The following is a 26,608-nucleotide window of genomic DNA, read 5'->3' as shown; positions in this document are numbered from 1 at the left end:
AAAGGGGGGAAACTTTCTTTTTATAGGGGCCGTGGTGTTGTACCACCTCGTGGGGCTTTGGTGCGTGGTACGCCAGTGAGAGGAGCCATCACCAGAGGTGCCACCGTGACTCGAGGAGTGCCACCCCCACCTACTGTGAGGGGTGCTCCAACACCAAGGGCACGGACAGCAGGCATCCAGAGAATACCTTTGCCTCCACCCCCTGCACCAGAAACATATGAAGATTATGTAAGAAGTTTGAACAATGTGCCATTTCCCACTACCTAGAAGGTTGCCAAAGGAAGTTGAATGACAGGGCCTTGGTCCTTGATGTAGGTGGCAGGGATTGCCTGTAAGATTCAGAATCTGCTCTTTTCTCTTTCAGTGAATGTTAACCTAGGAGAAGATTTTTCCATTTTAAGCATGGTTTGCTACCATATGTATGTAGATTAAACAGGAAATAAGCTGTGCCTTGATGTATAGTATTTTACTAAAGTGGTCTCCCACTACTACCAGTTCAACTTTGTACCTTATTTTCTGCTCACACTTGGTTTTTGTTTTTGTTTCTTTTTTGTTCGTTTGGTTGTTTTGTTTCATGTTTTAAAAATAACCCTTTCTCTCTTGACTATTTCACAATGGGTGTTAACATTTGGGAGGGAAAGTTCATGTTCTGTTAATGTAGAAGCCTGCCATCCTCCCATGGGATATAATTACCATCTCTACTCTCTGTGATTCTGACTTGTTATTTCATTTCATTTGTTCTAGGGATATGATGATACATATGCAGAGCAGAGTTATGAAGGCTACGAAGGCTATTACAGCCAGAGCCAAGGGTAAGTCAGGCAATAGAGGTGCTGTTTCTTGTCCTGGGGATGGATGGCAGGGTGGGGGTTAGGGGGGAGTGGAAGGGACAGAGATTTAGGCAACACAAATCTAAGGAGCAGTATGGCTTACCTTTTGAGGGTATCTACTATGCTTTGGACATCTGTAAGTTTGGATAATTGTGAATCTTGAATTATATTGTAGAATCTGAGAATAGAAAAATTCCTGAGCTGTGACTACATGGAAACAAAGGAGAAATGCCTTTAAATTATTTGATTTATTTTTTAAAAATATCACAGTCACAGTAAAATTGTATAAAAGTTTAAAAGGAAACTAGAATTCCACTGCAGTAGCTTGGGTTCTTTTCTGCACTTTTCTTTTTCTTTTTTTTTTCTTTAAGATTTTTTATTGAATTTGAGAGAGAGAAACATCCATGTGAGGGCAAAACATTAATCACCTGCCTCCTGCACTCCCTACCCAGGATCAAGCCTGCAACCCAAGGATGTGCCCTGACAGGGAATCAAACTGGCAACTGAGCCATACTGGGCAGGGCTGCGCTTTTCTTTAAAAACATTTTTTGTGTATATGTATTTTATCTGTGATTGATTGAAAAGATGTCTTATAGTTCTACATGGGGGACAAGATAGTTCTCATGTTTGTTTATTCTCTTCCAGTGAGCACTGTGGTCAATTTTATATTGTGCTTTTCCACTTTAAATTGTGTGGTATCCATTTTTCTTTGCTACAGTTGTTACCCATTTTCTTATGAGTACATAGTTATACATGTGTTGGTAATGTTTTATGGTTTGAAGATGGGGGGTGAGCATTTTCCTTTATTATACACACAGTAAAATGACTGAAACATGGAAGTATTTGGGAGAAAGGTGAAACTGAAACATAGTTGCTGTATGGCTCTCTAACACTCTGTCTTTGTCTTTTAGGGACTCAGAATATTATGACTATGGACATGGGGAGGTTCAGGATTCTTATGAAGCATATGGTATGTCTTTATTTCTGTGTTGGGGCAGAATGTGCAAGTAAGTGCCTGAGAGAATACTGGATTATTGAGGATCAGACAGTCACACACCTGAGGAGAACCCTTTAAAGGCCAATAGGAATCCTACTCTTAACTTAAATTTTGTGGTGTGCAGTAGAGATAGGGGTACTATTACTCTTGGAAGGCTATGAAAATGTCCTAAACTAGGGCTCAGCAAACTAGTTTGCCTGGTTGGGACAGCAAACGTTTTTTTTAAATCCTCACCTGAGGATGTTTTTTCTGTTACTTTTTAGAGAGAGTGGAAGGGGAGGTATGGTGAGAGGGAGGGAGAGAAAGAGAAACATCAATATGAGAGATACATCGATTAACTGCCTCCCACACTCACCCCGACCAGGGGTAGGGAAGGAATCGCAACCCAGGCCCCATGCCCTTGGACCAGAATGGAACCTGCGACCCTTTGGTGCACATACCAGTGCTCTAACCTCTTTGCAACACCAGCCAGGGCTGGAGCAGTAAACTTTTAAGCTGATGTTGATTTTTTTTTCCTACTTTAGGCCAGGAGATGGCTAGACCTAGGGTATGTTGCTGGGCCTTTGCTTCTGATACCTAGACCACATTGATAGATAATAAGAATTTCATTATATCCAATTCTGCTCTTCTGCCCTACCTCACTTTTAAAAACAATTTTGTATCTCATCGAACAGAATCCCAATGTAGAGGAAAGAATAGCTGAAAGAGACCGAGATTGCAAGTAGCTAGCCAGAGCAAATTGGGGCAAGAATAACACCTGTTAGACTCAGATTAGAGACAGTGGGGCTGGAGCCAGTTCAGGGCAGTACTGGCATCAAGATCCTTACTGTTTTGGAGACATCTCAACTCCTAAGAGAGCTATAGGGGCTGGAATGGCTGCATAACCAAACTGTCTTCCCCGAGGTTTAGTTGAAAATGCATTGCTCAGGAGTGTCTCAAGAGCCAATAAAGGCCTCATGTTAATGGGCGCCAGAGGGAGTGCCATGTGGTCACAGATGCAAAGAGGGAGCAGCCTTTTAAATGTGAAATATTTTAAACATACCTAAAGGAATTCTAGAATCCTTGGCAAGAGGTTCAGCAGTTGACAGATCTTCTTAAGATGCTAGTTGACAATCTCCCTCTTCCCCTAGCTGAAAAAGGGGAGCCTCTTAGGGCCTCCCACAAATGGACAAGCTGAGCTCAACGACTCAGCACGGTATGTAGTAACCACTCAGCTACTTGCCCAGGGAAGCAGTTTTTATTAATTCTAGCTAAGTGGCATTGGACTGTTGCCATCAGTAACTGTTCTATTCATATGCCACTATTTAGAAGAGCGGTATGATTGCCCTGGGGTAGTTCCCTCCCTTCAGTGAGGCAGCACAATGGGCCTCTGTATGTGTTGACTATATTGCATTTCTGTTTTGCTGGATAAAAGACTGGACTGAAAGAGGCAGACTGCTCCTTATGCCCCTGGTATGATGTTACCATGGTAATCTGTTCTGATTTCTGCCTTTATAAAGAGAATTAGAAAAAATAAACTATCTTGTTGGTACCCAGAAACAATTTGGAAAGTGATGGACATATCTATTATACTAGGCATAGAAACAGGCTTAGATAGGGTGCTGTGTGACTTTAGATCCATATAAAGGATTTTTTAATATATATTTTTTTGGGGGGGGGGCGGAATTTCAGTTTCTCCCCCTTATCATCAAGACTCGCTGCTTCCCATCATCTATATTTATTGAGCATTTACAGTGTACTAGGCACAATAGAACATACAAGAAAACATTGTCCTGCTCTTGAGGAGCTTACATTCTAAAAGAAAAAAATAGACCTCTTTCAAAATGGTATTTTTATTTGGTGTTTTTGCAAGGTACTTAGGGATATATTTTTAATTGATTTCATAGAGGAAGGGAGAGGGAGAGAGAGATAGAAACAGCAAGAATGAAAGAGAATCATTGATTGGCTGCCTCCTGCACGTCCCCTACTGAGGCTTGAGCCCGCAACCTGGGCATGTGCCCTTGACCAGAATCAAACCCAGGACCCTTCAGTCTGCAGGCCAACCCTCTATCCACTGAGCCAAACCGGCTAGGGCCATATAGGGGATTTTATTTTTTATTATATTTTTTTTAATATTTTTTATTTCAGAGAGAGAGAGAGAGAGAGAGAGAGAGAGAGAAACATCAATGATAAGAGAGAAACATTGATCGGCTGACTCCTGCATGCCCCCCAATGGGAACCGAGCCCACAACTTGAGCATGTGCCCTGACTAGGAATCGAACCGTGACCTCCTGGTTCATAGGTCGATGCTCAACCACTGAGCCATATAGGGGATTTTAAACCTATAGTGATGGAGGCAGATGTTTGTGAATGCAGGCAGCTGGAGAAATACTTCAGGAATGAACTGGCATGGGTAAAATATGGCAGTGAATGTGAAGAATAAGTTTATAAACACAACTCATTTTTATGAGAGGTCAGCTCTAGAAATAAGTGATCCTCTCCCTCACATTTTTCCATATCACAAAGGAAAACCATTTGAAGATGTCACCTATGTTGTCTGGCTTCTCTGGACGGGCTTCTCTGGACTACTGGCATCAGGGCAGAAATAATGAATTCTCCTAATTAGTGCTCTAAATACGATTGTACTTTGCTCTACCAGAGCAGTGGGCCGCAGCTCTGCTGGTGGGGAGCCTCATGAAAAGTGGTCCTTGCTTGCTTCTCCCAGAGAGACAGAGGACACTTCTCCATGAGGAAACCTGGCTTTCTGTTGTATGAAAAGGGAGCTACCTGCTTCACCTTACCTGAGGCTGTCTGGTTGCTTTGGGAACAGGATATTGCAAACCCATTGAGATTGATTTCCTCACTGTCTCAGCAAGTGTTGGGTTTATCCAGGTTTGGGGACTGGAGTATAAATCATGTTGCCTATGGAGACCCTCTTTGCTGGAGATTATTCCAAGCCCTGTTTGGGCTGTTTCCTTGTGCCTATCCACTCAAAACTGCCCTCCACTTGGGAAATTGCCTAAGCTGCTCAGGAGGGCCAAGTAGAGGGAAAAGCAAGGACCACTGGGTAAGTAGCAGAGCAGTGTTTCTTTGCCAGGTGACTTACCCGTGCGCATCCTCAGATGCCATTGACACATGGTTTATAAACTGTTCTTGCTTTCCCCATAGGCCAAGACGACTGGAATGGGACCAGGCCGTCGCTGAAGGCCCCTCCAGCTAGGCCGGTGAAGGGAGCATACAGAGAGCACCCATATGGACGTTATTAAAAACAAACATGAGGGGAAAATATCAGTTATGAGCAAAGTTGTTACTGATTTCTTGTATCTCCCAGGATTCCTGTTGCTTTACCCACAACAGACAAGTAATTGTCTAAGTGTTTTTCTTCGTGGTCCCCTTCTTCTCCCCACCTTACTCCATTCTTAACTCTGCATTCTGGCTTCTGTATGTAGTATTTTAAAATGAGTTAAAATAGATTTAGGAATATCGAATTAATTTTTTTAAGTGTGTAGATGCTTTTTTTTCTTTGTTGTTTAAATATAAACAGAAATGTACCTTTTATAATAAAAAAAAGAAGTTGAGTAAAAAAAAACACCACAAACCTGTTAGTTTCAAAAGTGACATTGCTTGCTTAAAGGTTCTGAAGTTAAGGCTTGTTAACTTTATCTTAGTTTTGATTTGAGGCATCCCGTATAGCTGTAGTTGCAGAATCCCAAACTAGGCTACATTTCAAAATTCAGGGCTGTTTAAGATTTAAAATCACAAACGTTAACGGCAATAGGTGCCACCATGTAAAAGTGAGCTCAGACGTCACTAAAAATGTTTCCTTTAAAAGCACATGGCGGTTGAATCTTAAGGTTAAATTTTAATATGAAAGATCCTCATGAATTAAATAGTTGATGCAATTTTAACATTAATTGACTTAAAAAACAACAAGATTAGGTTTGTAAAAATGACTTTTTCATTATGTGGGTTTTGAAATCTAGCCCCAGACATACAGTGTTGAGAGATACTTAGTGGAAAGTAGGCTTTGAAGAGTTTAATTGGGGGAGAGGGGTTTGCCACCTGAATTGAATCCGATGCAGAGCTTTTTAGCCACAGTCTTTAAATAATAGTACTAATAACTAAACTTTCAGTATTTAAAAAGAAAGTGTTTTGTCCATCTGAGATTCTACACTCCATGAAAAGCTCACTTGGACACTGGGGCCAAAAGCTGATAATTTTTTAAGTTTGACAATATTGAACTGTTCCCAAGGTAGTCAGTGAAGTATGTCTCAACACTAGCATGATATAAAAAGGGACACTGCAGCTGAATGAAAAAGGAATCAAAATCCACTTTGTACATAAGTTAAAGTCCTAATTGGATTTGTACCATCCTCCCATTTTGTTCTTGGAAGATTAAATGCTACATGTGTAAGTCTGCCTAAATAGGTAGCTTAAACTTATGTCAAAATGTCTGAAGCAGTTTGTCAATAAAGTTTAGTCCTTTTTTAATCAAAGTAAATGTGATGAATTGTCATTTTTGTGGGTGGACAATAAAATAGTTTTCTCTTTCAAATAAACTTAAATTAATTATAAAGTTAATGGTCTTGTTAAAAGTTGGAGCTTGGAGACATTCTTAAAAGTTGTGGTGGGGATTTTATTTTAAGTTTACCAAAAAAAGTTTATGAGTTGTTAAGTTTTAGTTTAAAAATAACCAAAGCTTTTTCACCCCCTGGAAGTTGTTGAAAACAGTTTTATCTAATCCTATCACAAAATCTAATTTCTGGAGAGAAAAAAACAACTAAACCAAAGCTTGGATTGGTTTCCATACAGAGGTGTCAATATTTAAAGTGCCAGCCACCTTGTTCGCATCTTCTATAGAGTCCCTTGGTGGTCCTAAGAGTGACACCAAATAATCTCTGTGAGATTGGAAAGGGATAGCACCTGCTTTCGAGATGACAGTTCAGCAAACTCTGGGTACAATTAAGGGTTTCCCTTCTAATCCCAGAAATGCTATTAATCAGCTGGGCTGGGCAGGATCTGGCATCATAGGCTGGCTCTGTACTCCCTCCTGAGAGATCAAGAGGAAATGATGGAATTGGTTGGCCCTGTTTCTACTCCTCTGTTAATTTTTAGGGTTTGCATGCCTTCTCTAAGTGAGCCACCTAAAACTGCTCGGGGGTGAAAAATCCTCTTGTATGAAGTGCCAAGCTGCCTGCAGCAGTGCATGATGGACATTTTTTTTCTTTTTTAAAACACACCAACAAAAAATGTATTTGTAGATTGTGATAAAGTGTAAATAACTGAATTTTCAACCATGGTTTGAAGTCAGCTTTCAGGGCATTATGTCTTGTTTTGATGAAAAGAGATCACTCTATACCCCCCTTTTTAAAGGAAAATTATCGCAAGAGAATCAGGATGTGTAAAGCTAACATGCATCGCAAAAAACCAAAGGTAACCTAAATGTCTGATTTTAATAGCACATATTTCTCTTTTACATAAACTGTGACAGCAACTTGCATAAACAATTCTTTAGCTGTTAATTTTAATGTTAAAACTTTGAAAAACTTGTTTAATAAAAATAGCTGTAAAAAGAAAAACCATATGCTGCCGCATAAATTAGCCATAACTCTTAATAATCCTGCCCATCACAAGTGAACTGTAATGTAACCTGGGCACAAAGTCTGACATCTTAAATGACACAATGTAAAATTTCAATGACTGTAGATTAGATATGCTCCCCAAAGTAAAGCTTTCTGCTCAGCTATTTTAAAATGTACAAGGATGAGCCCCCATAGGTTCCCATATTGATATTCACAATGAAATGTTACTTAAAATTTCCTTAAAGTTGCATGTTTCTCTCCTGTAATGTATAAATTGCATGCAGGATCTCTATCTTTTATTTTGTATGTCTTTAAACCTTCCTCTTCAAAAGACTGATCTCTTACTTCTCCATTTTCAGGTCATTGAAAACTCAAGACATTTCCTGGAGTAGAATGGGTATTAAAGACCCATGTCAGGTATGTTAAGGTGTCTTTCTATTAAGGATGTGGGACTTTTATCTATATAAAAGGCTAATATACTAAGTGTCTGACCATCCAATAAGTCGCTATGACGCTGACCACCAGGGGGCAGACGCTCAACACAGGAGCTGCCATGATGCACACTGGCCATTTACAGAGAAACAGCAGCCCGGACCTGGCACCCACAAAGCAACACTCGGCTTCCCCCACATGGGACACAGGCCCCACCACCACCCCAGAGCGACAGCCCACCAAATCTCAGCCGACACTGCCGAGACCCCATGGCGCAAAATGCAGCCGGCTTCCTCTCCCTAGTGACAGGCCATTTAACAATAAACAGTACCACGAACCTGGCGGCCACAAAGCAACACTTGGCTTCCCCCAAGTGGGGCACAGGCCCTGCCACCACCCCAGAGCGACACGCCACCAAGTCACAGCCAACGCTGCTGAGACCCCATGGCTCAAAATGCAGCCCACAGCCCAGCCCAGCCAGGAAATGGTGACTATGGGCGCCGGGTAATGACATAGCAACGCCCGGCTTCCTCTCCCTAGTGACTAGTCTCCTTGAAGTTTCTTCAACCCAGGAACATGACTTACATTATAGCAGCCGTGGGCAAACTACGGCCCGTTTGAAATGAATAAAACTAAAAAAAAAAAAAAGACCGTACCCTTTTATGTAATGATGTTTACTTTGAATTTATATTAGTTCACACAAACACTCCATCCATGCTTTTGTTCCGGCCCTCCAGTCCAGTTTAAGAACCCATTGTGGCCCTCGAGTCAAAAGGTTTGCCCACCCCTGCTTTATAGCCAGGTGGAAACATTTTACACTTTAACCAAATGTCTGTGAATTGTTTTCCCGTGCCTCATCTCATTTGATCCTCACAGAAGTCCTGGAGTAGGTAGATAGAAGACTTGGTGGAATCCTATTTTCATTAGCCAGAAAATGGAGATTTAGAAAGTTTAGAAACTTGCCCCCACTGAAAAGAAGAAATGGTGGACCTTGAAAATGACTTCAGGTTTTCTCACTGCTCAGAATATAGTCAAACACTGCTGCAGTTAAGTATTTTACCCTTTGTTCTCCCTGAGTGATCTACAGTAATAGTCTGCTTCATGTTGATATTTCCAGCCAGTTCTAAACCAGTGCTGAAAGAGAAGTTGGGGTGGTTCACTGGGTTGGAAGAAGTTTAGCTAAATCAGAAAGCAGGTCTAATTAAGCAAGTTTATTCTATATCTATAAAAGGATATGTTGACTCACACATGGGTGGTACATATAAAGCTCTCGTTGGTGCTGATCGCACGCATGTGTTTCAATCTGTCATTGTCGTGAATTTGGTTGACACTTCTATTATAGAGAAAGGGCGAACAGCGATATTAAAATATTTCTTCTAATTAATTTCAATGTGCATGAATTCGTGCACCAGGCCACTAGACTATATATATAAAAGCCTAAGCAACCATTCAACCGTTTGACCGGTAGCTATGATGCACACTGACCACCAGGGGGGCAGACACTCAACACACAGGCATGGAAACATGGAACAGACTGATGAATCTTAGAGGGAAGTGGGGAGAGCAAGACAAGATTAACTAAAGATCTTATCTGAATACTAGAGGCCTAGTGCACACATTCATGCACCAGTGGGGTCCCACAGACTGGCCTGTGGAGATTGGGTTGAAACCAGCAGTCCGACATCCCCCAAGGGGTCCCAGATTGCAAGAGTGCGCAGCCCAGGCCAAGGGACCCCACCAGTGCACAAGTGAAGAAAGACATTTCCCCCAAAGTCCGTTCTTAAGACTACCCTAGGCAGAACTGAGACACTTTTCTGAATTCAGGGACTTTATCTTAAATTTATCTACCCATTCATGTGACCAATACCATATTCAGGACTTTCTGGATGCCCCAAACCATGCTCAAGACAAATGGCCTTCCTTAAAGTCTTCAAATCTCAGAGGCTCCTGGCTAAGAGGGAGGCTAAGAAATGATATCCAAGAAGGCAAATTACTCTGTCAAAGACTATAAAGTGCCTTTGGCTTAAATAGGTAGATCTTGTCTCCTCAGTGCTATCAGAACCCTAACTTATTCAGGGCGGAGGGGGAAAAATCATCCAGTTAGTTCCTGGGTGGCTTTAAACACATCCTTTTGTGCCTCTTGCATGTTTGAAACTAGTACTAGCAAGCATCTGATGAATATTTAATAGCCTTGAGCACACAGGCTGCATACAGCTGTCTTGAGATGGCAGCTGTTGGGGGGAGGGGAGGAAGTGTACTGCACTGCCTAACTATTTCTTTTGTTCCCTGGCCTAGCCCGTTAGGAGCAAAGGCCTATCTATGGTGGGTACTGTACCCTAGTCCTATTGTGGCCTGATTGATGCCCTGGGCTCCCAAGGAGGTTATATTCAAGCAGCAGACCAAACCCCTTTTTTGGGTAATGGGAGCGGATTATGTTCACTGACATCTAGAATCAATTTTTCAACCCTGGGCTGGAGGTTTTCTACTCTGGCCTTTCTCTTCCTCTGAGACAGATAATGTGTTTTCATCCAGTGTTCTGCCAACTTCAGTTCTCTTTTCTAAAAGGAGGGAGTTCTAAAAGGAGGGAGACTTGTATCTGGAAGGGACTTGAATTTCATAATCATGCTGCTGGGTTTTAGCCTCTTAGCATGCCTTGACTACAGTGCAGTAGTAGCCTCTCAGCAGTAGGTGTCCTACTCATTCCTAGCCTAAGCTGTGGCGATTGGCTGCATCGCAGGCAGGCATTAGGCAGGGGAGTTCTCAGGCAGGTACTCAAGCTATCTTTGTGCTTCCTTCACCTAGACCTAGGGGAGCTTTTTTTTTTTTTTTAATATGTTTTTATTGATTTCAGAGAGGAAGGAAGAGGGAGAAAGAGATAGAAACATCCACGATGAGAGAGAATCATGGATCGGCTGCCTCTTGCAAGTCCCCCACTGGGGATCGAGCCCACAACCTGGGCATGTGCCCTTGACCGGAATTGAACCTGGAACCTTTCAGTTCGCAGGCCGACACTCTATCCACTGAGCTAAACCAGTTAGGGCAAGGGGAGCTTTTTGCTTTAAGAAGACCTTGCTATTTCCAGGGCAAATTTGGAGAGGTTATGGGGACTCCTGAAAAAAGACAGCCTGTTTGAGTTGTTTCTTGGCAGAGTGTGAGCCATGGCCAGGGTATCGCCCCAGATTAATCAGGTAAGTAGAGCACACTACCAGGAACTTGGGCACTGTTTCTGTTTATACTGTTTTAAGATGCCTGAATTAGCTGTTCCCTTGTCAACCTCTAGAGCCCACCTCAGGATAGCCAGTCTCTTCCCGCTAGGCACCATGAGTAAGAACTTGAGATCAGAGTATTTGGATCCAGCCCTGACTAGTATGGCTCAGTTGGAGCATTGTTCCGTACACTGAAAGGTTGCAGTTCAGATACAGGACCAAGTCTTCTCTGGGGTCTTCTGAATCCTGCAGGCTTCATACTTTCTATTCATGGTCCAGCTTTAGCTATCAAATGGGTACTACCCATTTCTCAGGCTCTCTGGGGTTGGAAAATAGGAAACAAATTGCATCAGCCTTTGAGAAAGAAATACCAATGCTCTGATATGATTCTTCATAAACTTCTGTCCAGATATCAGTACACATGGCTCCTTTTATTCATTAAAAGTCTAAGTGACGGTTAACAGCAAAATGATTCAGAATGACTGGTTGCTATGATGTGCACTGCCCACCAGGGGCAGACGTTCAACGCAGGAGCTGCCCCCTGGTGGTCAGTGCGCTCCTACAGGGGGAGCACCACTCATGGCTGACGAGAGCAGCCATGGTAGCAGGATCCTCACCTGCCTCTGCGGCAGTGCTAAGGAGCAGCAAGCCCAGCGGTAAGGAGCCTGCCACTAAGGAGCAGCGAGCCGAGCAGTAAGGAGCGAGCGGGTGGGTGGTAAGGAGTGAGGACTCTTGGACTGTGAGAGGGATGTCCAACTGTGAGAGGGCACAGGCCAGGCTGAGGGACCTGCTAGTGCATGCATTTCGTGCACTGGGTCTCTAGTGCATAAATAAGTGGAAAAATAAATCCATTTCTCCCTCCCGCAATAAGCAATTGTAATTAAAAAAAAAGTATATTTGGGGAAACAGACACTAAACAGATAAAACTCATAAATAACATGTTATATCAGTTATAATCATCTGTGCTATGACAGAAAAAGAACAGGGTGTTATGAGGGTACACAACAGGGAGCTAACTTGACTGGGGTTTTCCTTGAGGGAATGATGTTTAAGCTGACATCTAAAAGGAAGAGCAGCCTAGCCAGTGTGGCTCAGTGGTTGACTTAGGAACCAGGAGGTCACAGTTCGATTCCCAGTTAGGGAACATGCCCGGGTTGTGGGCTCAAACCCCAGTAGGGGGCATGCAGGAGGCAGCCAATCAATGATTCTCATAATTGATGTTTCAATCTCTCTCCCTCTCTGTTTTTTTCCCCCTTCCTCTCTGAAATCAATTTTTTTAAAGAAACCTATATTTTAAAAAAAAGAGTTAGCAAAAAAAAAAAGAATAAAGTAATAAAATAAAAGGAAGAATTACCTAGGTAGAAGGCTTGGGAAAGGGCATGGAGCACATTATAGGCAGAGGGTAGGACTGAGCCAGATTCAAGATGAGGTAAGAATCTGGACCTTATTCTGTGTTCTTCACTGAAGACCATTGAATCCGGGAGTGACGGGAGGGGGAATGACATGATTAGATTTCTGTTTTTTAAACTTCATTTGCTCCCAAGCAGAGAATGGACTATAGTCCAGGCAAGAAAAGACCTCTTTAAGGTGACAGTAGTGAGAATGTAGAGAAGTGGATTCAAAACTTTTAGGAGAGCCCTAGCCGGTTTTGCTCAGTGAATAGAGCATCAACCTGTGAACTGAAGGGTCCCAGGTTTGATTCCAGTCTAGGGCACATGCCCAGGTTGTGATCCCCAGTAGAGGGTGTGCAGGAGGCAGCTGATCAATGATTCTCTCATCATTGATGTTTCTCCCTCTCCCTTCCTCTCTGAAATCAATAAAAAAATATTTTTTTAAATGACTTGTAGGAGATTTAATTACTATAATGTGTTGATTGATTAGATGTGGGAGAAGCGGAGGGCTCCTAGGTTACTGGCTCGAACAACTGGGGCAATGGTAGTACCATTTTTTAAAAGATGGGTAACACTTACAGGCTTTGGCATAGGATGTATCTCTCCTGTGGTTAACCCTGATCATTTGAGGCTGGAATTAAACACCTCAAGGCCAGGAAATATAGACCCCTGAATCTAGGATTGCGGTACTAGAAGATGCCTATTTCCCCAATCCCTTTCTTCCAAAGTCTTTTTCTCCTTCTCCTCCCTCTCCTCCCTCTTCTTCCTCTTATTCTTCTTGTGGTTTGAAGCTCTTTGTTCATTTGGATCTTCATATCTCTGGGAGAGCAGGAAGCATTTTCCCTTTGGTATAATTGGGGATCCTAAAGGTTGTATAACTAAAAACCCCAAAGGTTTAGTTGATTTTGCCCTGGATCACTCAGCTGAGGCCAAGGCTGGAATATAAGGTGTGAGGGTCCGTATGTTTGACTGACATGAAAAGAGAGCTCATAGGCTTTGGACTTGTATTTTCTACTCATCTGTGCACCTAGAAATCTTGTACTGAATGAAACAACTGCAGTTTTCCTGTGCGATGGGGAGACTGTAAGGGAGGCAGCCTGGCCATCTGGGTGGCAGGGAAGCCCCTGATGGGGTAGTTTCATGTTTCTTAATTTTCTGCTTGTGTCTTTGCAGCTATCAGAGGATTCCAGAAACTGGGAGAGCTGCCTGCTGTCAAGGCTGGCCTGAGGGCATTTGCTGAGCACAGCGAAACACCAAACACCAGAGAGATCAACAGTCTGTTCTCACCCGCTTCTTTGATATGTCTGATTTACACACAAAAAGCCAGTTAGGATCCCCTAAGAGTCTCTAGGCCCAAAATGAAGTCCTCAGGGTTGCAGGGGACTGTGATACTAACAGTTAAACATGCTCAGAACTTGAAAAAAATTGAAGGGGAGCCCGGCCGGTGTGGCTCAGTGGTTGAGCATTGACCCATGAGCCAGGAGGTTCAGGTTCGATTCCTGGTCAGGGCACATGCCCAGGTTGCAGGCTCGGTCCCCAGTGAGGGATGTGCAGGAGACAGCCAATCAATGTTTCTCTCTCATTAATGTTTCTATCTATCTCCCTCTCCCTTCCTCTCTCTCTAAAAATCAATAAAAAACATATTTTTTTAAATGTTGAAGGGGACTAACAGTATCCTCATCATGGCCTAAATCTGAATAAACGCAACTCCTGTGTCATTCCCAGTTTGCCTGCTTCACCTTAGCCTCCAACAGAACTGGCTAGAACACCTACCTATTCTTTACCACTTATTTCCCTCCCTGCCACATCTGTGTTGTGGGTGCCAACCTGGGGGCCCTTGGACGCTTCCAGAGGGCTCCTAGAGAGAAGCTGCTCACCAACTCCATAACAGGCTGAAGAAAGCCAAGTGAGAAGGTTCGTTTATTTTGGGCAAGTTATTTAACCTCTGCACCTGTTTTTCTCTTCCTTGTTGATTACTAAAGTTACTCAAAAAGTTCTTTAAGGGTAGGGCTTTAACTCCTGTACTGTTTCCCTTCCCCAGCATATATCTGGCAATGAGGGGCTCAATAAAGGTTTGGTCAAGTGATGAATGGTCCCGCTCTGGTAGCTTCTATCAACTTTGAGAGAGAACCAAAGCTTCCCTTTAGAGCTCCCAATTACCTTCTAGTTACATTAGGCTAGCCATTCGCCCTAACATTTCTCTTGAAGGATTGGAAAGTCAACCTTTGATACAGACTTCCGGTTTCCTGTGACCTAATGTCTAGGCTGGTTTTACAATGAGGTTCCTGAGAGGTTAGAGACCTCTCCTATTACACTCTTCTTTTAATGCCTTGCGGCTTTTTATCCTAACAAGGGATCAAGGAGAAGGGCTGAGTTTGGGAGAGAGCCTGTCTGCCTTTAACTGAGCTTAGGACATGGTAACAAGCTTAGATTTATTCTTAGCAGGAAAAGGATACTGAAATCAGTTGCTTTACTTTGGGCAAGTTATTTAACCTCTGAGCACATTTTTATATTTTGATTACTATAAATAACAGATGATTTATTGAATGCTTAGTATGTACCAGGTATTATATCAAGCATTTATATGCACTGTTTCACTTAATCCCCCATTTCATTATACTCATTTTGCATATGAGAAAACAGAGGCTCAAGGAGGATAAATAACAGTGCCTAAAGTTAAAAATAGGGGCTATCTATCAGCCCTGGCCAGTGTTGCTCAGCATTTAGACAAGGGCTTGTACCTGGATTGCAGGTTTCAATCCCCAGCCCCCAATGGGGCGCATGCAGAAGGCAACCAATCAATGTGTCTCTCTTATATGGATGTTTCTCTCCCCCTCCCTGCCCTCCCTTCCACTCTCTAAAAAGCTATGGAAAAAATATCCTCAAAGTGAGGATTTACCAAAATATAAATAAAAGCGGGGGGGGGGGGGCTATTAGATTTTCATAGTCCCTGCTTTTGACCTGTTTGTACCTCTTCCAGCCACAACCATTTTGAAGCAGTAAAGCATTGTATTTGTGTAAAAGATTTGTTAAGGATGACAAACCATCAAGTTTACCCAGAACTGAGAGAATTCCTGGGATGTGAAGGAGCTAGGGAATCATATGACATCCTGGTCACTGGTAAATGAAGCCACAGAGCTGGTGTCACTGTCTGAGAAGCAGCTAGGTTCCTAGGCAGCCATATGCTCAACCCCAAATACAGGATATCTACTTGAGAGCCATGAAATCTTGCAGAAAGTTCACAGGGTTAAAGCCAAACAGGTCTGGATTCAAATCCTAGCTCATCACTCATCCTGTGCTTTTCAGGGCCTGTTTACTCTGTAAAAGTAGGATAATCCTTATCCACTGAATGGGATCTGAGAAGCAAATGGAATGTGTGTGAAATACCTAGCACAGAGTCTATACACAATACTGTTCAACGCTTGAGTTCCTCCTCCTTTTATCTGGCTTGTGTTTCGTACCCAGTCCTGTCACCTGTCACATACAGACTCCTCCCTCCTTTCATTAACACTTGCAGCCGTAGGGAGCTTCCTGTGAGAACCCTGACCTATTGGGTTTGGCCCGCACACCCAGCTGCCCTGCATGTCAGTCACTTTCCTGGGCAAGCAGAGAAGGGATGACATCAACTTTTTCCCTCCCCCCATCGGAAGCCTCTGGACTGTTTTGAGCCATAAATATTTTAGCTGGGTTTTTCTCTGGCTGTTGCCAGGGTGATGGGCTCTCAGGGGACTAGGGTAGGAGTGTGGGGTCTGGGCTGGCAGCCTGGGGCCTAGCAGCAGAGCCGGCCGGAGCAGTGGGTATGAAACCTGGCCAAGAGCCAGTGCTTGCTGAGGCAGTTCTGAAGGCTCTTGCTCTGTTGGCCTGCCTTCCCTTTCCTGGGCCCCTCAGAGCCACTCCTACTGCTTCGGGCCCAACTCTGCCCTTGAGTGCTTTTAGATCTTGGGTAAATTGCTAAATGTCTCTAGGCTTTCACTGTAATATCTGCAACACAAAAATCCCCACTTTTCACACTGGGTTAGTGGAGAAGACAGGAGGTTTTGTAAAAATTGTATGAAGCACTAAGCTAGACTCCATAACCCAGCGCTTCTCAACCTGTGGGTCGCGACCCCTTTGGGGGTCGAAAGACCCTTTCACAGGGGTTACCTAAGACCATCAGAAAACATATATAATTACATATTGTTTTTGTGATTAATCACTATGCTTTAATTATGTTCAATTTGTAACAATGAAATTGGGGGTCACCACAACATGAGGAACTGTATTAAAGGATCACGGCATTAGGAAGGTTGAGAACCACTGCTGATAGACCTAAAGGTTAGAGTCCTGAGGCAATGTAGATGCCACTATAATGACTGATTGTCAGATATGGCACTGCCTAGCCTTCCTCATCCTCACACTGCAGGCCGGCTCCTTTTCTACAGTTCCCAGATCTAGATAGACTACCTGCCTGGCACCCGTATCCTAAGGAGTTGGACTCCTTATAAGCAGAGTTGGTGAAAAGCCCTTATTACTTGCGACACAGAAATTCAGGCCCCCAAACTAGATCTGGCCCTCATCCTCTACCCTATCCCAGAGATCTTACATCTGGCTAGCTGCTAAGCTCTAAGGTTGTAGCAGCATGTCCAACCCCTGTCCTTAAGATGGGTCTAAGAAGACGGAGCCATAGAGGGGGCACCTAGATCCATGCCCCCTCCTATCATTGAGACTCTGGATTGGGTTCAGGATTCCACAGCCCTGCCCAGACTTGCCCACCACAATTTTCCTGTGGAGCTGGGAGCTCTGATTCCTTTGTATGAGCTCCCTCTGGTGGTGGTTGATATGTGCCTTGCAGAAATAGATCTCAAAAGAGACCATTTGAATTATAGGCCACCCTGAGAGGTGGGATGGTTTGCTCTATCCCACCTCTTTGTCTTCAACTTGTAAGACAGCCATTCCGTTTCTTCTATAGGATATCTCGCCCATCTATTTGTTTCTCTCCGTCGTTAATCCTCACAATTCAGTGAGATAGAAATTATCCTAATTTTACAGATGAAACAGACTTAGAGAGTTTAAATCAACTTCAAACTCTTCAATGTATGTAACATTTAAGATCCTCGAGTGATACAAACAATCTATTTTTCCAGCCTCATCTTCAATTACTCTCAAGCTAAAATGGACTTGCTCTTCTGGAACATAAGCTCTGGACCTTTGCTCATGCTGTTCCTTCTATCTTCATTGCCCACTCCCCACCAAGTACATTACCTAACAAAATCCTATTTTTAAAAAACTGAAGAAATTGTTATTTTTTAAAGCTTGCATACATTATCTTTGTAATAATCAAATGGGAGGCAAATGTCTGGATGACAAAGGGTGGGTGGCCCTAAGATGTGGAAGGTGGATGGGGGAGACTAATGCATACATGAAGTGAAAATGGCCCCGGAAATTAGAAGAACCTGGATTCTCACTTGTGGGCTCTTAGAGTAACAATCACATGTAAGTATTGTTTTTTAAAGAATATAGTTGAGCCCTGGCTGGGTGGCTCAGTTGATTGGAGCACTGCCCCATACACCAAAAGGTTGCGGGTTCAATTCCTGGTCAGGGCACATACCTAGGTTGTAGGTTCAATCCCCAATCAGGGTGTGTATGGGAGGCAACCAATCAATGTTTCTCATACTGATCCTTCTCTCTCTATCCCTCTTTAAAATTAATAAAAACAGCCCTAGTCAATTTGGCTCAGTGGATAGAGCATTGGCCTGCAGACCAAAGGGTCCCAGGTTTGATTCCGGTCAAGGGCACATATCTCAGTTACAGGCTCTTCCCCGGGCCAGGCCCTGGTCAGGGCGTGTGCAGAAGGCAACCAATCGATGTGTTTCTCTTACATCGATATTTCTCTCTGTCTTTCCCTCTCTCTTCCACTCCCTCTAAATATCAATGGGAAAAATATCCTTAGGTGAGGATTAAATAAATAAATATAAATAAAATTAATAAAAACATATCCTTGGATGAGGATTAAAAAAATATATAGTCAAATACAATATTAGTTTCAGGTGTACAACATAGTGATTCAACATTTAAATACCTTATAAAATAATCACATTAAGTATAGTAACTATCTGTCACCCTACAAAGTTATTACAATATTATTGAATAGCCTTGGCCAGTGTGGCTCAGTTGGCTGAAAGTCATCCCATGCACCAAAAGTTCAATTCTTGGTCAGAGCACATGCCTGGGTTGCAGGCTCAATCCCCAGGAGGGGGTGTGTAGGAGACAGCCAATCAATGTATCACTCTCACATTGATTTTTCTATCTCTCCCTCTTTCTCTAAAATCAATAAAAACATTTAAAAACAATATTATTATTGACTATATTCCCTATACTGTACATCACATCCCTGTAACATTTTATTTTTTTATTTTTTTTAAATATATTTTATTGATTTTTTACAGAAAGGAAGGGAGAGAGATAGAGAGTTAGAAACATCGATGAGAGAGAAACATCGATCAGCTGCCTCCTGCACATCTCCTACTGGGGATGTGCCCGCAACCCAGGTACATGCCCTTGACCGGAATCGAACCTGGGACCTTTCAGTCCGCAAGCCGACGCTCTATCCACTGAGCCAAACTGGTTTCGGCGACATTTTATTTTTTTAAACGCCTTTCTATTTCTATAGCATTATATATATATATATGTATATGTATATATACATATATATATATGTGTGTATACACGCACACACACACACACACACACACACACATTCTTACTGATTTCAGAGAGGAAAGGAGAGGGAGAGAGAGATAGAAACATCAATGATGAGAGAGAGACATTGATTGGCTGCCTCCTGCATGCCCCACATTGGGGATCGAGCCTGAAACCCAGGCATGTGCCCTTGACCAGAATCGAACCTGGGATCCTTCAGTCCGCAGAACAACACTTTATCCACTGAGCCAAACCAGCTAGGGCAGAGTCTTGGATTTTTAAGTTACACTAGTTTGTGTGGGTTTGTTTTTTTGTTTGTTTTTTGTACTTCATAATATATTCATGTTTTAACAACAATAGCTAACACTTAAATAGCACTTATGATGCACTGGGCATTGTTAAGTCATTTACACGGACTAAATTTTTACCATAATCTCATAAGATATGAATGATATTACCCTTATAGAGGAAACTGAAGTACAGAGAGGTTAAGTAATCCTAAGGTCGTGCAGCTAATAAATGTTGGACCCGGGATTTAATTCATCTAAGTGTGGCTCAGAGAAGGTGCTATGAATAACTACACTTTAATATTGAAAGACATTTTCATGAATAAAACTGACACTCCAGAAAGCAGCACTGTGTTTTGCCCTGTGGTTTCAGCATCCCCACTGTATACCATCAGAGGTCTGCATATTCCAAGTCGAAAACTAGTGATACTGAGATCAGATGTGCAGCCTTGGTTGGCCCCAGAATAACATGACCAAGAAAGAGATTCCGACTCCTGACACCCAATAACACAGGACTGGCCTAGAGCCAGTGGCATTTCCTCAAAAACTCAAGACTCCTGGACGAGCCAATAGAGAGCAAGTTAATCAGGAAATGACACAGAGAAGCAAAGTGAGGGCTTTAAGGTCACTAAAGAGCTGAAATGTGTGGCTGCAGATCTGGAGGACAGAACCTAACCAGCATCCTACCTTCTTACAATTATTTCCCCCAGAGAGCCTGTAGGAGACAGATGTGAAAGGACTAAGACCCTAGATGTTACTGCTAGAGACTAGGATAGAAGTGTATATTCTGGATTATTTCAGATGCAGTTGTCAGACACCAAATCTAGAGTTTTGTAATAGAAAAGTCCATAATGGCTTCAGGTACGGCTGTGTTTCCTTCATTGTCAGTTAAGCTCCTCCCAACAGTAGCAAGATACCAACAACTCTGTTTATGACCAATTTGCTTAGTCATCCCAGAAGTTAAAATTATTTCCCAATACTTCTAGCAAAGATCCTAGGGTTATGTCGCATTTGGCTGCGTTAGGCACTAACACCACTACCCCGCAAACACACACACACACACACACACACACACACACACACACAACCAGTCACTGTCGCTGGAGTGGTAGGAATGGAATGCTTTGATCCAACAGGACAGGGCATCTGCCCACACTGGAACTTCAGAGTAAAGCAGCCCCACAAAACCTCATGAACTGAGTGGTAGAAAGGGTAGTTCCCCAAAGAAAATTATAGTTTTCTTACCAGAAGAAGGAATGAATAGATGCTGGGCAGGCAAAATCAATAGTCAACCTGTACAAGATGGGCAGGAGCCACAGATAATGGGTCACATGCAAAACAGTTAATTTGAGCAAACTCTTACCCTGGGTTGTTTGAATGCCCTAAAAGCAATTTGGCAAACATTTACTGAGTATTCGCCATGTACAAGGTGTAGCACCTTCCACATAATAAGTGCTCAGCAAGACAGTCCTCTGCTGCCATCCCCAGTAAGACAATTACCAGACTCAAGCTATTCCTCCCATCCTATATAATAAAAGGCTAATATGCAAATCGACCAAACATCGAAACGACGGGTCGCTATGACAAGCACTGACCAGGGGGCAGATGCTCAACACAGGAGCACTGCTCAGCCAGAAGCCACGGCAGCGCTAAGGATGTCCAACTGTCGGACGTCCCCTGAGGGGTCCTGGACTGCGAGAGGATGCAGGCCGGGCTGAGGGACAACCCCCCAGTGCACAAATTTCATGCACTGGGCCTTTAGTAGGAGTATAACGGGGAAACTGCTATTCATCTCTCAGAAACCAGCTCTGATGTCATCTCCCAGGAAGCCTTCCCTTGCCTACCATCCCTGTCAGAGTTAGTCACCTTCCATCCACCTCTGAACTTGATACATACTGATATTATCACACTGTACCATAATTTATTGATTCTTCTGTCTCCCCAAATAATGAGTGGCATCTCTGTATCTCTAGTGCCCAGGATATAATAGATGCTCCAAAAAGTTTATTGACCTGAGTTAAAATGAGTTCCCAGGTATGGCTTGTCCTCAGGCTTCTGTGGAATATTCCTGAAACTATTTAGCTTCCCTTCTCAATAGGCATTCCTTTCAAGAGTCATTTTGCCATTATCTCAATTCAACTGAATTAATACTTACTTTGAATGCCTATCATATGCCAGGTAGTATTAGGCTTTAAGGATTCAGAAATTAATGAGATACATTTCAATTGTAGTGCTCTAAAGAGGCCAGAACTAGCTCTCCTACCAGAATTTCTTTTTTTTTTTTAATTTCTTTATTGGTTAAGGTATTACAAATGTGTCCTCATCCCCCCATTAACCCCCAACCTCCCCCCCGCCCCGTACCAGAATTTCTTTAGCTGGGAAAACAAATATCTGCCCTGGTTTCTACTCTGTTTTGTGACCTGGTCATTCTCCTCCCCCCACACCAACCCCACCATTTCCAGGCCTTTTTCCCCCAGAAGGAAAGGCCTGACTTGCTGTAAAATCTATAACAGATGTGTATGTGTGGAATTAAACTCCACATTTCCATTTGTCTAGATTAAAAACCTTGGAGTAATCCTTGATCTTCTCTCCCACACATCTATCCATCAGTCAACAAATCCTGTTGACTTTCACTTCAAATCCAAAATCCAACCATGTCTCATCACCTCCCTCGATCTGATACCAACCATTAACACAGCGGTTCTCAACCTGTGGGTTGCGACCCCTTTGGGGGTCGAACGACCCTTTCACAGGGGTCGCCTAAGACCATCGGAAAACACATATATAATTACATATTGTTTTGTGATTAATCACTATGCTTTAATTATGTTCAATTTGTAACAATGAAAATACATCCTGCATATCAGATATTTACATTACGATTCATAACAGTAGCAAAATTACAGTTATGAAGTAGCAACGACAATAATTTTATGGTTGGGGGTCACCACAACAAGAGGAACTGTATTAAAGGGTCTCGGCATTAGGAAGGTTGAGAACCACTGCATTAACATCTCTTGCTAAGGTCATTGCCATATAGGTTCATGTCTGGTCTCCCTGCTTCCACCTTTGTGACCCTACAGTCTGTTCTCACAGAGCAGGCCAGAGTGATTCTTTAAAAATGGAAGTTCAGCCCTGGCCAGGTAGCTCAGTTAGTTAGAATGTTGTCTGATACACCAAGACTGCGGGTTAGGTCTTGGTCAGGGCACATAAAAGACTCAACCAATGAATGTATAAATAATCAGAACAATAAATGGTTGTTTCTCTCTCTCCCTTCCTCTCTCTCTCTAAAAATCAATAAAAATGGAAGTTCAAACCCTCCAATTACTCCCCATCTCATTCAGAATAAAGCTAAACAGTCCTTTGTGTTTCATCCTTTCTCTTATCCTGATCTCGTCTATTCCGTCCAAGCCACACTGGCCTCCTTGCTGTTTCTTAAACACACCAGGCATGCATGCTTGTGCCTGAGGGCCTTTCCACCGACTTCCTCTGCCTGGAATGCCCCCTTTCTCTGGATATATGCCTGACTAATTCACTCATTTCCTTCATGTGTTTGCTCAGAAGTCACCTCAGTGAAAGCCTACCCTAATTGCCTTGTATATAATTGCCACCTGTCCTCCCCTTTCTGGTTTCCCTCCACAGCAATCATTCCTTTCTAACATACTACCGAATTTACTCATTTAATGTCCATCTCCCAGGACTGTAAGCTCTGAATATCAATTAAATATCTACTAAATCATAACTGCAGCCTTGGTGTATGGGACCATGCTCTAACCAACCGAGCTGCCTGGCCAGGGCTGAACTTCCATTAGTGCCAAGCACTGTGCTAAGTGATGGAGCTACCAAGTGATTAACACAGCTTATAAGTCTTATGAGGGAAGAAACCATCACAAGTGTAGCTCATTTATTGAATGCTTCCTCTGCATTAAGTGCTTGCCATAATAATAATGTTAACATGTATAAAACAGACTCTGTTCTACATGCATTATCTCATGTAACCCTCACCAAGACCTATCACATGAATATTACCAGCCTCATCGGAAAGGACAAGAAACAGGATTTCAAAGCTGGGAACCAGCAGAGTCAGGGTTTGAACAGGTGGTGGCAGGGGAGTAGGGTCAGATGTGAGAAATACTTTCAGCGGTTCTCAACCTGTGGGTCGCGACCCCTTTGGCGGTCGAACGACCCTTTCACAGGGGTCGCCTAAGACCATCCTGCATCTCAGATATTTACATTACGATTCATAACAGTAGCAACATTACAGTTATGAAGTAGCAACGAAAATAATTTTATGGTTGGGTCACAACCTGAGGAACTGTATTTAAAGGGCCAGAAGGTTGAGAACCACTGATAGATCTTAGGATTGGCAAGACTACGTACCTACGTAAAAGATTAGCTGTGATGCCGAGGGAAGCGGGAAATAACTCCCAGGTTTTGACTGGAGTGGACCAAAGAGCAATAAGGCCGCAGAGAAAGGTGACAGCCGAGTTTGGAAGGGGTTGAGTTTGGGGAGCCTGGGAGCCACTCAAGGATGCAGTCCATCCCCGGCAGGAACTGAGACGGGAGGCGGGTTCCGGGCCCCGCCCTCGGGCCTGAGAGATGCGGAGAGAAGGCACGCACTGAGCAGCAGGACGTGGGTTCCCCTGCCTCTCGGGTTTCTTCAGCCGCAGCTGCAGGAAGGGCGTGGGGGACTGCGAGACAAAGACCCCGCAGGCCCCGCCTCTGTCCAGGCGGCCCCTTTAAGAAGCGCGCCCCCAGCCTCTAGCCCGGCCTCATATGCAAATATAGCGGCGAGGCGGGAGCGCGCGGCCGATCCCCGGGACCGGGCTGCGGCGGTTAGTCCTCTCCCGGCCGCCGTCGCCTCCGACATATTTGCCCGCAGGAGCTGCGGCGGCGAAGCAGAGCGCGCCGGGGGGAGGAGATGGGTGAGCAGAGCGGGCCCGGCTCGGCCCGGGAACGGGCGGCGCGGAGATTGGGGTGGCCGGGCTGCTCATGGCTCCCCACGCGGACCGGATCCCCGCAAGGGGCGGGGGAGGGGATTCGGGCGCAGAGGGACCCCGCCCCCTCCGGTCGCTTTGCGGGGTGGGGCCTCTTGTGGGGGCGGGGCTTCTCGTGCGGGGTGGGGTCTGGTGGAGGATTGGGCTCTGGTGAGGATGGGCTAGGCGTGGGCGGGGCCCTAGGACTGGGCCCTGGGGCGGGGGCGTCCTTCCGGGCTGCGGGGGGCTTTCTGCTGGAAGCGGTGGGGCGGGAAGGAGACCTAGACTAAGGGAACCCCATTCTGGAGCGGGGTCTCTGGGCAAACGCAGCTTTTATGGGCTCGTGGGCGGGTTTTCTGGGCTGACAATTGTGTGTAGGCGGGACTTCTGGGCTGAGGGTGCTTGTGTGGGTGCAGAGCTTCTAAAGAGAGGAGACTAGGTATGGGCAGAGCTTTTGGGGTGAAGGTATTTGTGTGGGATTTTCTCAGCCGAGTATAGTAGTGTGTGAACAGAGCTTCTGGGCTGGGGGCTGGCTGAGGGGCAGAGTTCGAGGACAAGTGCTTTGTAGAGGCTTGTGGGAAAAGCTTCCAAACTGAGGAACTAGGGCAAAAGGTGTGTGTTGTGTAAGCTGCCGTGTTGCCCTGAAGGGATATAAACAAAGCTATAACCTTGACTAGAACTGGGGTTGGTGCTTATAAGCAGGATGGAGCCTGGGAGCTTGGGCTAGACTGCTAAGGCTAGAGAAATAGATGGTGGGTCCAAGTTTGGGTCCACAAACACACCATTCTCCCAAAGCCACATCCTTTGGCTCTGTGCTCAGGCCCTGGGTCTTGACCATAAGACACCAGGATGCCCCTCGAGCTGGATCTCAGGCCCTGGAGGAAAGAACTTCACGACTGCCCAGAATTGTAAGCCTATAGAAACTGGGTAGTATCTGAATGGACCAGCATACACCAGAGCTAAGAGCACAGGACCCAGCCCCCAAACTGCCTGTGACACAGTATAAACTCAGTTTCTAATCTATGGAAAACCTACCCTGCAGGTTTCATCACTCATCAATATATACCTATTGGGCATTTACTTAATGCCGGGCACTGTGGTAGGGGGAGGGGATACAACGGAAGAAGACGTAAATGTAGTGACCTCACTGACCTTCCATACTAGTGGGTAAGATGGACAATAAATATGTTAACAAATGAATAAGAAAAATTCCAAGAGTGAATTGTTGTGGGGGTGGGAACGAATTATGAAGCAGATACTTCCAAAATGGCAATCAGGGAAGGGCTCTCTGAGCAGAGGATACAGCAAGTACAAGAGGTAGCAGTAAGCTTGGTTTGCTTAAGGAGAGAGAGGCCAGGATGGCTGAAGCATGGGGGCAGGCAGAGAGTGGTAGATGAGGTTGGAGAGGTAGGCAGGAGCCAGATCATAGGTCTGTGTGATTAAATGGTAAAGTGAGACAGCAGGTAAACTGGTAGGCAGGATCATTGCTGTTATCCTTGATATATGCCCTTTGGCTTGAGGATTTACCTTATTTGAGTCCCACAGGAGGACGAAGAGGTCCCAACAGGACATCCTACTGTCGTAATCCGCTGTGTGAGCCAGGGTCCTCCGGGGGCTCTGGTGGGGGCCACGCTTCCAGCGCATCAGTCACCAGTGTCCGTTCCCGCACCAGGTAAACTGCCTTTCTGTGTCTTGCCCCTCACTGTGGGCTCACAGGGATAGTAAGGGCAAAGCTGTCCCTGACTGGGCTCTAGGATGTGATACCCCAGGTGCCAGAGGGGGCTTAGAAGGCAGCAGAAAAGACCCAGAGGATGGTCATTTGTACAGTTGCAGTGGGACATCCTATATAATAAAAGGCTATAATGCAAATCAACCAAATGGCGGAACGACTGGTCGCTATGACGTGCACTGACCACCAGGGGGCTCAACGCAGGAGCTGCCCCCTGGTGGTCAGTGCGCTTCCACAGGAGGAGCACCACTCAGCCAGAAGCCCTGAGCCAGGCAGTCAGACATCCCCTGAGGGCTTCCAGACTGCGAGAGGGCACAGGCCGGGCTGAGGGACTCCTCCCTCCCACGAGTGCACGCATTTCATGCACCAGGCCTCTAGCAGTGTAATAAATCCAAAGGCCTGGATTCTAGTTACAGTTCTGCTGCTGATTTGCTGGTGGCTTGGACAAGTTATCTCCCCTCTTTGGGCCTCCTATTTTCCTTGTCCGTAAAATGGACCTAATACATTTTCCTTCCTGGGGG

The 26,608-nt window shown here is 44.4% G+C and overlaps 2 protein-coding genes across 8 annotated transcripts in view; both read left to right on the top strand.

Annotated features, from left to right (window-relative positions):
* KHDRBS1 (KH RNA binding domain containing, signal transduction associated 1) overlaps positions 1-14,135 on the top strand; it is a 38,502-nt gene extending 24,367 nt beyond the window's left edge. The window contains exons 6-12 of one of the 4 annotated variants that reach the window (XR_002830584.1): positions 27-228; positions 745-812; positions 1,742-1,800; positions 4,975-5,167; positions 7,180-7,239; positions 7,748-7,805; positions 13,591-14,135. Coding sequence is in view for 1 of the 4 variants with exons in the window: in XM_006094254.2 (XP_006094316.1) it covers positions 27-228; positions 745-812; positions 1,742-1,800; positions 4,975-5,072 (427 nt within the window). In the remaining 3 variants the exon portion in view is untranslated. Of the gene's footprint in view, positions 1-26; positions 312-744; positions 813-1,741; positions 1,801-4,974; positions 6,303-7,179; positions 7,240-7,747; positions 7,806-13,590 lie in introns of those variants that run through there. The other 3 variants (XR_001349347.2, XR_002830585.1, XM_006094254.2) reach the window with 3 other exon arrangements.
* Positions 14,136-24,162: 10,027 nt separating this feature from the next.
* Positions 24,163-26,608, top strand: part of TMEM39B (transmembrane protein 39B) — a 20,588-nt gene continuing 18,142 nt past the window's right edge. For 2 of the 4 annotated variants that reach the window (XM_023758520.1, XM_006094251.3), the window contains exons 1-2: positions 24,163-24,307; positions 25,904-26,030. Coding sequence is in view for 1 of the 4 variants with exons in the window: in XM_006094251.3 (XP_006094313.1) it covers positions 24,304-24,307; positions 25,904-26,030 (131 nt within the window). In the remaining 3 variants the exon portion in view is untranslated. Of the gene's footprint in view, positions 24,308-24,650; positions 25,267-25,371; positions 25,526-25,903; positions 26,031-26,608 lie in introns of those variants that run through there. The other 2 variants (XM_006094253.3, XM_014460509.2) reach the window with 2 other exon arrangements.

The sequence above is a fragment of the Myotis lucifugus genome, unplaced genomic scaffold (assembly GCF_000147115.1).
Source record: "Myotis lucifugus unplaced genomic scaffold, Myoluc2.0 scaffold_131, whole genome shotgun sequence".
Classification (NCBI taxonomy): Eukaryota; Metazoa; Chordata; class Mammalia; order Chiroptera; family Vespertilionidae; genus Myotis; species Myotis lucifugus.
Note: the sequence above shows the minus strand (reverse complement) of the source record. Positions and strands in the feature narration are given on the sequence as shown.